The sequence below is a fragment of the Kryptolebias marmoratus genome, linkage group LG8 (assembly GCF_001649575.2).
Source record: "Kryptolebias marmoratus isolate JLee-2015 linkage group LG8, ASM164957v2, whole genome shotgun sequence".
NCBI classification, from domain to species: Eukaryota; Metazoa; Chordata; class Actinopteri; order Cyprinodontiformes; family Rivulidae; genus Kryptolebias; species Kryptolebias marmoratus.
In genome coordinates this window covers 28,192,398-28,206,438 of record NC_051437.1, presented here as the reverse complement: position 1 = coordinate 28,206,438, position 14,041 = coordinate 28,192,398, and the positions used below count along the sequence as shown (strand labels likewise).

General features: G+C 43.1%; 1 protein-coding gene and 1 long non-coding RNA gene across 6 annotated transcripts in view; one reads left to right on the top strand and one right to left on the bottom strand.

Moving 5' to 3' along the window:
• Positions 1-9,821, bottom strand: part of tbc1d22b (TBC1 domain family, member 22B) — a 14,107-nt gene extending 4,286 nt beyond the window's left edge. The window contains exons 1-13 of one of the 4 annotated variants that reach the window (XM_017438364.3): positions 9,682-9,821; positions 9,443-9,580; positions 6,022-6,078; positions 5,647-5,833; positions 5,418-5,568; positions 3,870-4,037; positions 3,587-3,657; positions 2,171-2,299; positions 2,010-2,075; positions 777-891; positions 545-651; positions 399-474; positions 185-312 (exon numbers count right to left, since the gene is read on the bottom strand). In XM_017438364.3, the coding sequence (XP_017293853.1) occupies positions 185-312; positions 399-474; positions 545-651; positions 777-891; positions 2,010-2,075; positions 2,171-2,299; positions 3,587-3,657; positions 3,870-4,037; positions 5,418-5,568; positions 5,647-5,833; positions 6,022-6,078; positions 9,443-9,498 (1,311 nt within the window). In that variant the 5' untranslated portion in view covers positions 9,499-9,580; positions 9,682-9,821. The other 3 variants (XM_017438365.3, XM_037977197.1, XM_037977196.1) reach the window with 3 other exon arrangements.
• Positions 9,822-9,880: 59 nt separating this feature from the next.
• LOC119617299 lies at positions 9,881-13,712 on the top strand. 2 transcript variants are annotated; one of them, XR_005233538.1, is made up of 4 exons: positions 9,881-9,955; positions 11,201-11,233; positions 11,324-11,394; positions 13,000-13,712. It is a non-coding gene; the product is annotated as an uncharacterized LOC119617299 (long non-coding RNA). The 2 variants fall into 2 exon arrangements; XR_005233537.1 differs by having other exon boundaries at positions 11,324-12,074.
• The last annotated feature ends 329 nt before the right edge of the window (positions 13,713-14,041 follow it).

Sequence of the window (14,041 nt, the reverse complement as noted above, 5' to 3'; positions counted from 1 at the left end):
CCAAACATCTGTAACAGCTGCAGGAACAGCCAAACATCTGTAACACAGCTGCAGGAACAGCCAAACATCTGTAACAGCTGGAGGAACAGCCAAACATCTGTAACACAGCTGCAGGAACAGCCAAACATCTGTAACACAGCTGCAGGAACAGCCAAACATCTGTAACAGCTGGAGGAACAGCCACCTGGTAGGTGTCCCACAGACGGATGGTGCATCGAAGCGGCAGCTCCCTCATCAGAAGGTTGTTCATCCACCGGAAGGCAAACTGCAGGTACTCCACCTCGTACCTCTTGAAATGGTTGTGAATGTCGCCTGAAGGAAACAAACAGATTTAAGTTTCCGTGTTTGGTTCTGAACAAACCGCAGAGCCGCGGTCGGCTTCAGGTTGGTCTGCTCACCGTCTATCCGGCCGACCAGCTCCTCCAAGGCCTTCACTTTGTTCTGGATCCCAGGCTGGGCGAAGGTGTAGTTGTCCTGAAAAGGGAAACCGTTTCGTTAAACACACCCCAACACTCATTTACAGGCTGATAATGTGCCACCGAACCTGGATGCCGTCGAGCAGTTTGCTCATGCACCAGAAGCTGTCGGCCTCGATGTTCCTCTGGGTCTCCAGAGGCAGCGCCGCCACCTCGAAGTTCTCCACGTCCTCCGCTGCGACGACAGGCGCCACATTTAAAACCTTCCCAGCACTTGTCGTGACATTTTAAATTACAGCTACGCAATCCTTTACCCCGGACAAACGGCACAGAGAGAAGCAACAAACAGAGTTTACTTACTGACGAACTCCGACAGGAAGACGACAAAAAAGGGCGTGACCAGGTCGTTGATGCCCTGGACGTAACCGCTGGCTGGATGACGGATGGCCCAGATGAACAGAATCCGCTCAAACACCTGAGGAGAAACCAAAACAGGCGACTTGAATAACCAACCTCTGGTTTGCTTTTTGGGACATTGTGTCTTTGTTTAATCAAAACTACTGGATTCCAACTTTTAAAAGCGTAAAACAACAAATGTTAAACTAAATTACTAAAAGACAGACTTATTATTTTTGCACACTTGCTCACTTCTCAACAAATCAATCAAATTTGAGTTTGTAGTTGTAGAAAGAAAAGAAAAGTAACTTATTCTTCTACTGGGAGTTTGTTACCAAATAATAAACTGGTTGTTTGCTCAATATTTCACCCTCATTTACAATATTAACACTTATTCTGTAAATAACTAAAGCTTTTTTTTCTTGCAGGTAAAATCTGACTTCTGCACTAATCTTCCCTTAGCTGCACCTTTTCTCTGTATTAGCTTGTGATTGAATAAAATCAGATTTTTAGGTTAAAACGAGACAAAAATCACAGATTACATGAATGTTTATCAAACTGTAAATATTTACTAATAAGTCCAATAATATCTGTTATCTTTAGTGCTAAATGAAGGCTGAAATCAGTTTGTTGTTGCGACACGTTGATCACCGTCCAGCTTCTTCACACAAAGTCTTTGTGTTTTTCTGAAAAGCCACAAAAAAGGAAAACGAAATCCATTTGAGGAACAGAGCGATCTCTGCTGAACTTCCTCTTCTTCTCGTTTCTTCCCTCGCAGTCTGAACTGTTACTTCTGAAGCAAATCTCAACGTGAGACGTGTCCCAAATCGAGACGATTATTCCGGTTTTTAGGGTTTTCCCAGACTGACTCGACTAATTACTCCTCCAGAAGCCGGGAAGGTAAACGAGCCAATCAGAGAAACGAATATTAAATAAAAAGGTTTCCTCTGTTTATAATCATTTCTGCGACACCGCCGCCTTTCATGCCAGCGTTTTAGACTTGTACAACTCAGCGAGACGTCAAGCTTGGAGCTCGTGCTACGAATGACTCTCAGCTACTACCACTCCAGATTTGACCTCAGTGCCTCTTAAATTAAATGAGCTGCAGCCGTTTTCGTGCTGTTCCTGTCCACGAACAAAACTCCTCTGGTCAAGTTGTTTCAGATGTTCGTCATTCACTCGTTCATCAGATCTCACCTCTTGGACTGCCGGCTGCTGGAACAACGGGATAAGAGGGTTGGTTCTGGGAATGTCGATGTGGATCTGACGAAAGCAAACAGCGGGACTCAGATCGACAGTTTGACGTTATGAAATTTTTAAAAAAAAGGTGTTTTCTGGCCCAGCAGGTGAGGCCGTACCTGTCTGTACGTGTCTTTGTGGTGCTCGTCGGTTCTGGAGTGATAATACTGCTCTATGAACCCGAAGTACTCCTCCCGCTTTCTTTTCAGAACCAGCTCTCTGCGCTCCTTGTTGGCCGGCAGGTAGCCCTGCGAGAGACAGGAGGCGGGTCAGAACGCAGAACAGAACCGTTCTTCTAACTGCAGACACGCCGACAAGAAGGAACCGAAACTGAGCTGTTAAAACAGCAGAACAGGAGCTAAAATGAGCAGAACAGGAGCTGAAGGAAGCAGAATAGGAGCTGAAATGAGCAGAACATGAGCTAAAATGAGCAGAACAGGAGCTAAAGGAAGCAGAACAGGAGCTAAAATGAGCAGAACAGGAGCTGAAATGAGCAGAACAGGAGCTAAAATGAGTAGAACAGGAGCTAAAATGAGCAGAACAGGAGCTAAAGGAAGCAGAACAGGAGCTAAAATGGGCAGAGCAAAAGCTAAAGGCAGCAGAACAGGAACTAAAATGAGCAAAACAGGAGCTAAAGGAAGCAGAACACGAGCTAAAATGAGCAGAACAGTAGCTAAAAGCAGCAGAACAGGAGCTAAAGGCAGCAGGAGCAGGAGCTAAAATGATCAGAAAAGGAGCTAAAGGCAGCAGGAGCAGTAGCTAAAATGATCAGAAAAGGAGCTAAAGGCAGCAGAACAGGAGCTAAAATGGGCAGAGCAAAAGCTAAAGGAAGCAGAACAGGAGCTAAAATGGGCAGAGCAAAAGCTAAAGGAAGCAGAACAGGAGCTAAAATGAGCAGAACAGAGACTAAAGCAGAACAGTAGCTAAAAGCAGCAGAACAGGAGCTAAAGGCAGTAGAGCAGTAGCTAAAATGATCAGAAAAGTAGCTAAAGGCAGCAGAAGCAGTAGCTAAAATGAGCAGAACAGATTTTAAAAATCAGTGATGATGTTAAAATTAGCTGAACAGTGTGTAAAACTAGCAAGTCAGATGCTAAAACTAAAATTAGAAAAGTTCAGCTCAGTTTAGTAAAACAACAGCTAAAATGATCCAAACAGTGGCTAAGTAGCTACCTTTCAAAGAAAATAAGTTTTTTTTCTGTAAGAATCTGAAGGTCCTGTATCTTGATGTATTTCAGTGAGGTTTCTTTTAAATAAAGTAAAATATTACAAAAACCAAAAGTCTCAGCATCCATCTTTAAATGAGCTGAACTGTTTGATATTTGAAGGGTTAAAGCAGCCGAACGTCAGCTGAAGGAAATCCAAACAGGAGATCATTAAGCGAACAGTTTCTGAGGAACAGAACGGGCCGGCCGGTCGAGATGTGGCTGCTGTGACCTTTAACCTTAAACAGAGTCAAACTGGAGCTCGGGCTGCCGGGCGCCGCCTCGTTTAAAGAAGCCAAAACGAAAAAACCGCGAGAAGGCAGCGAGTCTTACAGAGAGAAGCCTCCAGGTGATCGGGCGCACTTCCCTCGGTATTCCCGACCAGCTGTGCTTCCGGAGTTCTTCTGTAACAGACAGAACCAAACGGCGTCAACATTCAGAAATATTCTGCAGTTTTCCTTGATTGCAGGAGATAATTAGGAACCACTGATAACTTAATCTCTTTACTATATATGTTATATCTTATAGAAAATATACGATAATGCTCACTGGTCTGAACTCGTTTTCTAGGAAATAAAAATTCAAACGGAGCAAGAAGCAGTTTTCCCTGCGGTACCTAGGTCCGTGTTGGGGCTGGCCAGCAGCTGCTTGAATTTGTCCAGGCGGCTTTTCTCGCGCACCGTCATGGGGGGAGCCCCCGAAGCGTTCTGGTCCGAGATCCGAGCCACCAGTGGGATGACGGGTCGAACGGGGAGGGACTGCTGCTTCTGCAGCGAGGAGCGAACTGACGAGAAGAAGCCAGAGCAGACAGGAAAAAACATCCGGTGAAGACTTTAAAACCAAATCCAGACGTTATGGCAGCTTTGAAATGCTTTAAAAACACAATCATACGATTTATTTTCTGCTTTTTCTAAGTTAAATACTTCTAATTTAAATAAACTCCATGTACTTGTTCTGCTACATGCTGATTAAAAATACTAAAAATGAATATCTACAGACTTCACTGCTCATCGCTGGGTTTTGGCTGACCTGTGTCGGGACTTTGTTTCTACAGCTCAAAGGATGAATTAACAACCTGAATATTCAGCAGGTGACTTCTGAGCAGACGTCCAGGTGTTTGTTGAATATCAAAACTATTCATGAGACAGATGGACCTCCGTACGAGAAGCTAGAAACCCTAAAGAGCCGGCTGACTAACACGACTCTTCATATCTGCCCAGGATCAGCAGAAAACATACAATAACTGCAAATAAAACAGCTAAATATGCCTCAGGCTGTGTCTTTTCCATGTTTAAAGAATACCTGCTAACAGGCCACAAATCAGGGTTATGTTCGAGTTAAAAATATAGATAAACAACAAAAAATACATACAAGAAAAGCTAAGGCCAAAGTTTCTTTGAATGATGCTTATTTTTAATCATAGATGATACACAAAAAATTGTCCTGACAGCTTTTACAGCTTTAAGGGAACGTGTCGCAGCTTTTATGGAAGGAAGTTTATTTTTCCAAACATTCCTTAAAAGGAAATGCTTATCGCCCTCCGCCTTTCACGGAGTTTCAGACTGGGATCGTCTCGTGGTGACGGAGCTGAAGTCGTTTCGGTTAAATCCTGAATAACGACTCTTAGCTACTACCACCCTAAAGTTCAGCTCGATATCTGTCAAACCGACTGAGTCGTAGCCCTTTTTGGGTCAGCTGTGGCGGCCATCTTGAATCGACTCCGACAGTTATTCAGCTGTAGACGTGCGTCTTTCGGTTCATGTGATATTTTGCTAACACAACAGACGTGATCGCCCGCCTTTTCAGTGGCGTGTGTAGCAGTTTCTTTAATTCAGATTTTTTTTATCCAGCAGGCCTATAAATCTGTCATTAGTCACATAAAATGTCAAAAATATTGATTTGGTTCTTAAAAATGCTTTTAGGACGCGTTTATGAACAAAACAGGAATCTAAAACTAACATTTTTATCTGAATTAATGCATATGCTGTCATAAACAAAGTAATAATTATTATAAGAGGGAAAAAAATCCTCACTTGAATGATAAATGATTGTTTGTGTGATTAAAAACTGCGAGCTGTGCTGTCAGGAACCTGTTTAAAGTCTGATACAATCCCAGCACGTAAACCCCTCCTCACCGAGTCCCGATGAAGCTGCTGGAACGTACCTGAGGACGTCTTGAGGTCTGCCTCGCTGTTAGACTTCACGATTTTGCCGTTGACCGGCTCGCGCTCCGTGCCGTCGTCGTCCTGGACGTTCCGGGCCTCTGGTCTGGGCGGTTTCAGACCTGCGGCGTCACCCACCTGAAGCTGCAGCCGCTAAATAAACCACACAGGTGAGAATTCCTCTTCTGGCTTCGGAGCAGCTCGTACCTGAAGGTGGCGTCCCGTTGCTACCTGGTTCGGCGCAGAGTCCTGGCCCGGCGGCGCAAACGGAGCTGGGAAGGGAGTCCTGCGGAAGTCTTCGTCCTCCTCGTCGTCGTCGATGTCCCAGGCGTCGTTGGTGCTGCTGGCGAACTCGTGGAAGCTGCAGGGCTTCTTGGATTTGACGCTGTTGAACTTTGGTTTCGTGTCTTTTGGGTACCTGCGGGGTGAACGAGGAGAGACGAAAAGCTGAGGGCATTTTTAAGCGGAAACGCTCCGACAAACACTGGGTCACAGTCGCACAGGCGGGGTGCAGCATGCAGCTGGAACGTGGAACTGGTTGAAATGGGGGAGACAAATAAAACGCATCCACGTGTCATGCAGCCCAGCTGTGCACGGAGCACTTACGTCCGCCGCAAACAGGGGTCGAGAGGTGGGTGCTGCGCTCCATAAACTGGCTGCACGCTGCGGAGGACGGTGGGAAATTCAAGCCATGTTTGTGGGGAAAAAAAACATCTGTTTTTGATAAAGTTATCAGAAAACGAAGCAGTGATTAATCATTACTCAGAGGAAAGCTGGAGAGGGCACATCCTGTCCTGTCAGAAGGTGGATCATTTCAAATGACCAACTTTTTATCAAGTCACAACAAAGCAGAACCTTCTCATCTTTTATAAATGAGAAGCAAATCAGTAAATGTTTGATTTAAAGCACAAGAAACACAGGTTTAGTGTTTTAATAAGCAAAGAAGAAAGTCGTCTTTTACATTTATTTAAACTGTTTGACAGAACGATAAATCACACGAGGCGCTCTCGCTGATGTTTGGTGTAAATCTGTTTTAATCGGAGCGAATAAACACGGTTGTGAGGAACTGACAGCTCATTTTCTACTTCCACCGAACTCATTTGTCTGTTTTTGTTCCCGCGGTGAACCGAACAGGTGGACGGCTCGCAGGGCTTCGCCTCCCTGCGGCGGGCAGCATGTCAAACGCACGCGAGCGTCTTAAACCTCAGCGCTCTGCCAACCCACGGCAGGAAGAGACAAGAAATAAAAACCTGAAAATAATCCACGTTTTAGTCTGATTTGTCCTTGTTTCAGCAGAAAATCTGATTTTATTTGCTTTCTTTTCTACAAATAACTTGATTATAATTTTCTTTACAGACTTGAATTCGTCCTTTGGTGACAGGGGGAATAAATATGACACCAAACAGTAAAGTGTTTGTCATTTATTAACTGTGAATGTATTTTATTAATCGCTCACCGCTGTTTCCTGTCTGTGTGAGCATCTGTGTTAGCAAAATATCTTATAAACCACTGGTTGGATTTAATCAAACTCCTCAGAAATCCAACTAACTTTTAAAGTCAAACCCATTCAAGCTAACTGACACATCTTTATTTTACCCGCCATGAGTTTCGTTTTAAACGGACTCTTCCTCGTTCTTCGTCTTCGTTTCTGTGCTGTCGGCTCAAACCTCACATCTCCAGCCTTCATAGTTTCTTATGTTTCTGAATAAATCGACTCCTCTGGTCACCCCTCACATCCGTCTGTGGTTTTATGGACGGATGACCAACGAAACGGGTCCAAAAACAGCTCGTGAACTTGCAACCAAACTGACGCATCATCAGAAAACAACAAACGGATTCGGTCGCTTCATAAACTTGTTTACCTTTTTAATTAAAATGTTAAATCTCTTTTATATTTGATCCAAGTTGACAAATTGCACAAACTCTTTAAAACTTGTACAGAAATGTTATTTAACCTACATTTCCTGGTACAGTTAGGTTCTTTTTCCATAATAAAGCTGTGTTTTACATAGAAAAACAGCTTGGTTGAACTGTTTGGTAACGACTGAAGAACATCAGTAGTTAATAGATAGTTAGGATTCTTCTGTCATATCGCCCACACCGGTTCAGAATAACCTTTATGTTTGATTAAGTTTACAGAAGTAGCTTTAACTGGAAGGTTTTTGTGTAAATCTCAGACGTGAGAATTAAAATCCAGCTGGTGTCTGATTCCTGCCTTTTCTCGTGAAACAACAGAGAGCTCCTTGTGCGCCTGAGACGCCGCTTATCTGTCTCGTGTTCACCGTCCTTTTTATCAGGAGCAGCTCAAGGACGGTCACAGCCCTCGGCTTCCTGTTCAAACGCGTTTCCAGCGTCCACCCTCGGCGGGTTCGCACAGATCCTCGTGGGCGACAAAAGACGGCCACTCCCTCTCCTCGGAGATCCTCGGCTCTCAGATTTCTCAAGCTCCTGTTTTTCCTGCTCCACCGTCTGACGGCAACGTCAAAAAACAAGCGAGCACAAACCGACGGGGTCCGACGGCTTTCTGACTTCTGCAGGGGCTCGCCACTGATGCTCCAACATTAAAAACGTAAAACCTGTGGGGTTGATGTGCAAGTCTATTTTAGTCCATTTTAGTCTCAAACTTTAAGGTCAAATATGTTTTTGGAGAACTCTTAAAAACAAAAGCACTTCATCTTCGCTTTGACCCATTTTTGTGTCACAGTTTAGCCGTTATGATGCTGTGAAAAAGAGGTTTTTGAGCCATCCCCATTCAAGATGGCCACCTTAGCAAAACAAACGTCTACATCCGAGTCAGATTTATCGATACTGAACTAAGATTTTGTGTGGTAGTAGCTGAGAGTCATCCCCAACACGTACATATCTTTGGCATCTAAAAATATCTTATAAACCATTTAATTAAAGTTTCATAGAGGAGTAATCTGACGCCACAACATCTGTGAAACTGACTGAATTAAAGCCAGTTTTGAGTTATCAGACGGCTGCGGACGCCATCTTCAACTGCGTTGCCTCCTAAAGTGAATCAGTTAAAGACGAACATCTAATGATCGAGATATTTTGCTAACAAACACGGCTGACTCCAGCATTTGTTTCACGCAAAGATCTTGAGAATGGGGATGATGTCGTGTGAAGGACTCTCAGCTACTTTCACACCGAATTCTAGCACAATATCTGTAAAACCGACTGAATTACGACCATTTACATGTTTTCTAAGGTGACTTAGCTGTGGAGGCCATCTTTAATTGGGTCGCCTCCTAAAGTTAATCAGCTGTAGATGTACATCCAATGATTATTTCCTGAAAGATTCGTTGACATCCATCAAGTGGTTCATGAGATATTTCGCTAACAGACAGAAGTGGCTCGGAATAGTTAATGGCCAAATTTTAATTGAAGATGTGACACAATCTGTTAGAGCTCATAATATGTGTTGGGGGTCGGTCTCAGCTACTACCTCCACAAATTTCAGCTCAGCAGCTGGAAAACTGACCGAGCTGGAGCCATTTTTGTGTGCTTTATCAGTACAAGTAGCTGCGGCAGCCATCTTGAATCGGGCTGACTCCAAAGAGTTAATCAGCCGTAGACGCTCACCCAGCGGTTGTTATTACCCGGATGTTTCGTTAAAAACAGTCCACTGGTTGGTGAGATATTTCGCTAACAGACAAGCACGCCTTCACCTTCACCTGTCACGGCGGCTGGTGACAGGTGACACCGCAGAGGCATGTTGGTCCGCTTCCTTTATTTTAACACAAAGGCGACCTGTGAAAAATTGATATATTTAAAGAAAAAAAAACGACAATGTGCTGTTTTAAACTCGCCAGACAGTTTAAATTTACGCCTCTGCGGTCCACGGACGACTCAGAAACAACGCAAACAGTTAAAAAGTCGGACGCTTCAGCAGCTATTTCCGTTGGTTATCTTGATAAAAACGAACTACACTGACCATCAGCCACTTCGGCAACACTGCGGTAGTTTGGTCTGAAAGTCCCCACATTAATGATAATTATCATAATAATAATTAAGAACCAACCTTCCGGGAACCTTAGCGTTTCTCCTCCAGAAATTGATCCTGTTGTCGGCGGCCATACTCGGGTAGAACAGACCGACACCCGCCCGGGGGCTCCTCGGACCATGAAGCCACAAAGAAGGGGGGTGAGGATCGGGGCGGCTGGCGGTAAATAAAATAAAAATAATAAATAAGCAGCTTCCGTGTTTCAGCAGCTCAGCCTCGCCTCGCTTCAACCGGCCGCGGTGATTGTTTTCACCTACCCTTTTTTTTTTTTTTAAGCGGTTCGGAGACGAATATGTGTCACTTTCAGCCGTGGAGATGTGCGGAGCGGCGCTCTGGAAGCCGCCATCTTGGGGAGCAACGGTCGCGGCGCGTGATTGGCGCGCGCGTCCAGCAGGTGCAGCCAATGGGAGGAGCCTCGGAGGGCCCGCGGCGGATGGATGGATGGATGGATGGATGCTAGCCCGGCGACAGCTAACGAGCCTCACCGCAGAGCTCCGACCATGTTGACGCCCGCATTTAAAGGTTTTAAAGGTTTGTTTCGAATAAAAACAAGGAGAGCTAAAATTATCCCACTTTTTATGAATTTATCAGCGAAAAGAAATGGACAATATGGACGCCAACATTGTCATTCGCCGACAATCTTTAGCTACATATTTCACAAACCGGTGGACGGATTTTAACCAAACCTTCAGGAAGTAATTACTGAATGCACAACTACAAGTGATTAACTTTTAGAATCTACTCGATTGAATATGGCCGCCACAGCCAACACAAAAAGGGGTACAACTCAGTAATTACTTACAGATATTGGGCTAAAATTTGATGTGGTAGTAGCTGGGGCAGATCCTGTTTGACCCAATTCAAGATGGCCGCCACAGCGAACTAACAACTAAACACGGAAATGGCTGTAATTCAGCCAATTTTAAGGATATCTTTCTAAAATTCGGTGTGATTGTAGCTGAGAGTTATACCCAACTGCTAACCGAAGCGTAAAGAAATTAGCTTTAAACTTTAGCATTGTCTGTTTGTCTGTTTGCAAAATATCTCCCATTGGTATGCATTTCAAAGAAACTCTCAGAAAGTCATCATTAAGGGTACATTTACAGCTGATCCAATTAAAGATGGCCACTGCAGCTCGTCAGTTGAACACAAAAAACAGCTTTAAATGAGTCCATTTTGATGTGGTAGTAGCTGAGAGTCATCCCCAACACATCCTCTTGAGTTTGATCAAAGTGGCCTTCCCAAACATAAGATGATCTCAGCATAAAACTCACTTATAAAAGACGGTGAGCCTTTCATTTTTGAATTATTCTCTTTAAACACTCTAATAAGCCTTCATATAAATGCCTCTTAGCGGTCCAAACATCTTGCTGACCTTTGACCTGCAGGCTTTAGAGGTGAACAGCAAAACTCCACTTTTGGTTGGATTAATAAGGGACATCTAGATGGTTTATTAGTAAAAGAAGAAGTGAATTAAATTGCAACCCAAACCATGAATCAGCACACGAATCAGAGAACTTCCTCTGCAGGGTGACAATGTTTTTTAAATGTTTTTTTTTTAAATAAGACTTCTATTTTTTTCCACAAGAGGGCAGCATCCTCTGCTCCTGAATCAGCTCATCAGTTAAAATGAAACCAGTTTAACCACCGCTTATTTACTGTAAATGCCTAAAAAGCTTAAAAAGTGTTTTTTTTATTTTTAAATCAGTAACCTCGTTTTCCCCACAGCTGTGAGATAAACGACTGTTTCTTATTTTATTTTTTGTTGTTTTTCAGATTCAGAGGAGCTCAGTTTTGCTGTATTCAAATGTAGGGAAATGTTTTTGTTTTTTTTATTCCCCCCCAGGCTTTGGTTTGGTGTGTATTTGAATCGCAGGTGCTCTTTTTGTGTTTGTTTAGGGAAATCACTGCAGGCTCCGCCCACCTGTCCTCACCTCCTTCGCAACGGACATCAACTGACAAAGATCCAGGTGAGGCTTTAAATTCAGCTTTACTTTTTTGTTTTGCTATGTGATTCTCACAGCCCGGACCTCAGGTTGTTCTTGTCAGTATTCCTTTTTACTGGATTTAAATCTCTGTCGTGAGTCATTTCATCTTTCAGGAGACACATTTTTAGTTTTTGTCTCCATTTTCTGAGAGAAACGCTGGTGTTGAAGGGGGAAACTTTCAGTCACAAGGCCAGACAATGAGGAACTGTGTGTGAGACCGCTGGAGGAACAAGTTCTCACTCTCAGAACGACATTAATTTTAGATTTCCCCTCTTAACAAAGACTTATTTTTACATTTAGACTTTGAAAACGATAATTTTTATCCTGTGTTTGTCCCTCAGGAGTTCCCTGAAGATCCTGATTTTTTTCTTTTCAAAATAAAAGTAAAATGTGCTTTTCAGTCACACATGCTCTGTGGACACATTTCTGTTTATGTGACCCTCTTAGTTTTGTTTTGTATCAGAAAGAGCAGCGTTTGGACTTTTTCTCTTCCTCATTGTTTACTTTTTAAGAAAAAAACACTTCGACAGCGTTCTGTAAGAGAAAAGGAACTTCTGTCAGACTGTTACCGAGTTCAAAAAGCTGTTGGGAGATTTTATCAAGACGTTTCTGAAGGAATCTGAACCGTTTAAACGCTGAAACTGGAGCCTTTCTAGAGCTTGGTATGTTTTTATTTTTCTTCGTGACTCGTCTGTTTTTATAACAAATTAGTCATTTAATGAACTAGTTTTTATATTTTCCGTATAAACCGGAGAAGCAGCCTCTTCTGTGTGACGATGAGCACCGAAGAAGCTGAAGAGGAGCTGTAGCAGCAGAGCAGTAGCTAAAAGAAGCAGGAGAACAGCTTAAAGCTAAAAGGAGCAAAACAGCCACTAAAATAGCGGAGCCCAAGCTACAAGCAGAACAGTAGCTAAACACTAGTAGCTAAAATGAGCAAAGCAGTCATTTAAAACTTAAGATTGTGTCAATGTCAAAGCAGCAGTATAGTAGCTAAACGTAGCAGAACAGTAGCTGAAATGAGCAGAACAAATGCTAAAGATGAAATTAGCAAAATCTGAACAGTGTATAAATGTTACAGCAGCAGATTAGTAGCTAAAAGCTAAAAGCAGCAGAACAGAAAGTAAACTCATAAAGGCGCAGAATGATAGCTAAAATGAGCTAAAGCTTGAATAAACAAAACATTAGCTAAACAGTAACAATAATTAAATGTTATAGCAGCTAAAATTAATAAAACTGTATCTAAAAGCTAAAAGGGCTAAAACAGAACCAGTAGCTGAGGCAGATTTGTTTTTGAAGGAAGTGAATCAATCATGCGGAGAATATTCATAAATGAAGTTAAATATCTCGAAAAGTATAAAAGTTAAAAAATCCAAACGTCAGAGCGTCCGCCTCCTGAATGAGCCGAACATTTTGGTACATGAATGGTTAAATAAAAGCACTAAGTTTGCAGAAGTAGTTAAAAAAGACGTTCAGACAGGAAAACGCCGAGTCAGCGTTCACGCTATTACGTTCATGTAAGTCGCAGTCGGAGAAACTCGTGATGATGGGATGAATGAAAACCAACCGGAGCACGTTTTGTTCCCACAGCTGACAGCTTCCTGCTCGTCCTCCTCGGGCGCCAGGCGATGTCCACCCGGACTCCTCTTCCTCAGGTCAGCCGGGCTCACACACTCTGACTGCGACCGGGCCATGAAGGAGTGTGTGTTCTCAGAGAAAGGTAGGCAGCAGAAAACAGGAAGCCCGTCTGTGTGTGTGTGTGAGAGAGAGACAGACTTGTTTCTTTTTGACCTGAATGATTCCTAAATGTGCGGCGAGTGCGAACGATTCCCACCTTCGTCATGAAACAAAACAAAACCAAATATAGAGTCATTGTTATGAAATCAGCGCTTCACCTGGTTGAAAATAGTTCAAATACGAGTAAGTTATTTTTAATATATATGGAATTATAAATAACAATTAAAGACCTGCATTCCTCTCAGAAAGACCCTTTGAGTTCCTTCACAAGCTCCCAGACTGTGATCGTTTGCTGGAGTCACGTGTTTGAGGTCCACTCACCTGTCGTAGACGCAGGAAGTGCTCGCTCTGACGGTGGTGTCACTGTTCTCCGGTATGAGCCAATAGAGACTGGCGTCCGTGATCAGGCGCACTTTCTTCCTGTTCTTCTTGGCGAGGTAGCCACAGTCGGCATTAAAGTCCCCGAGAAGCATCACGTTCTGCTGACACAGAGATGATCACAGTCAGACGGTGCACTCGTTAAGTTCTTCAAGCTACATCGAAGGAAGTTATGCTAACCTTTAATACACAGGCTACTTATTTACAAGTAAATATGTAAATATCCAAGAACCTGTGGAGGTTTCTCACTTTGCTTTAGCACCACGAATATATAAACCAGGGGTGTCAAATGCAAGGGGGCCAAAATTAACCTTGGTTTTAGATGTAATATGTCAAATCATTCATATATAAATATCTTTTCCCAGTTACAGATTATACAGAATTTAGAGCAAACAGACTTTAATGAACACAGACAAAAAGATCAAACTTCATCATTAGCAGTCATTTCTTACGCCTCACTCAGCTTTTAAATGAAGTTTTTAACATTAAAACAGACAAAAACCTGATCATGCAGAAA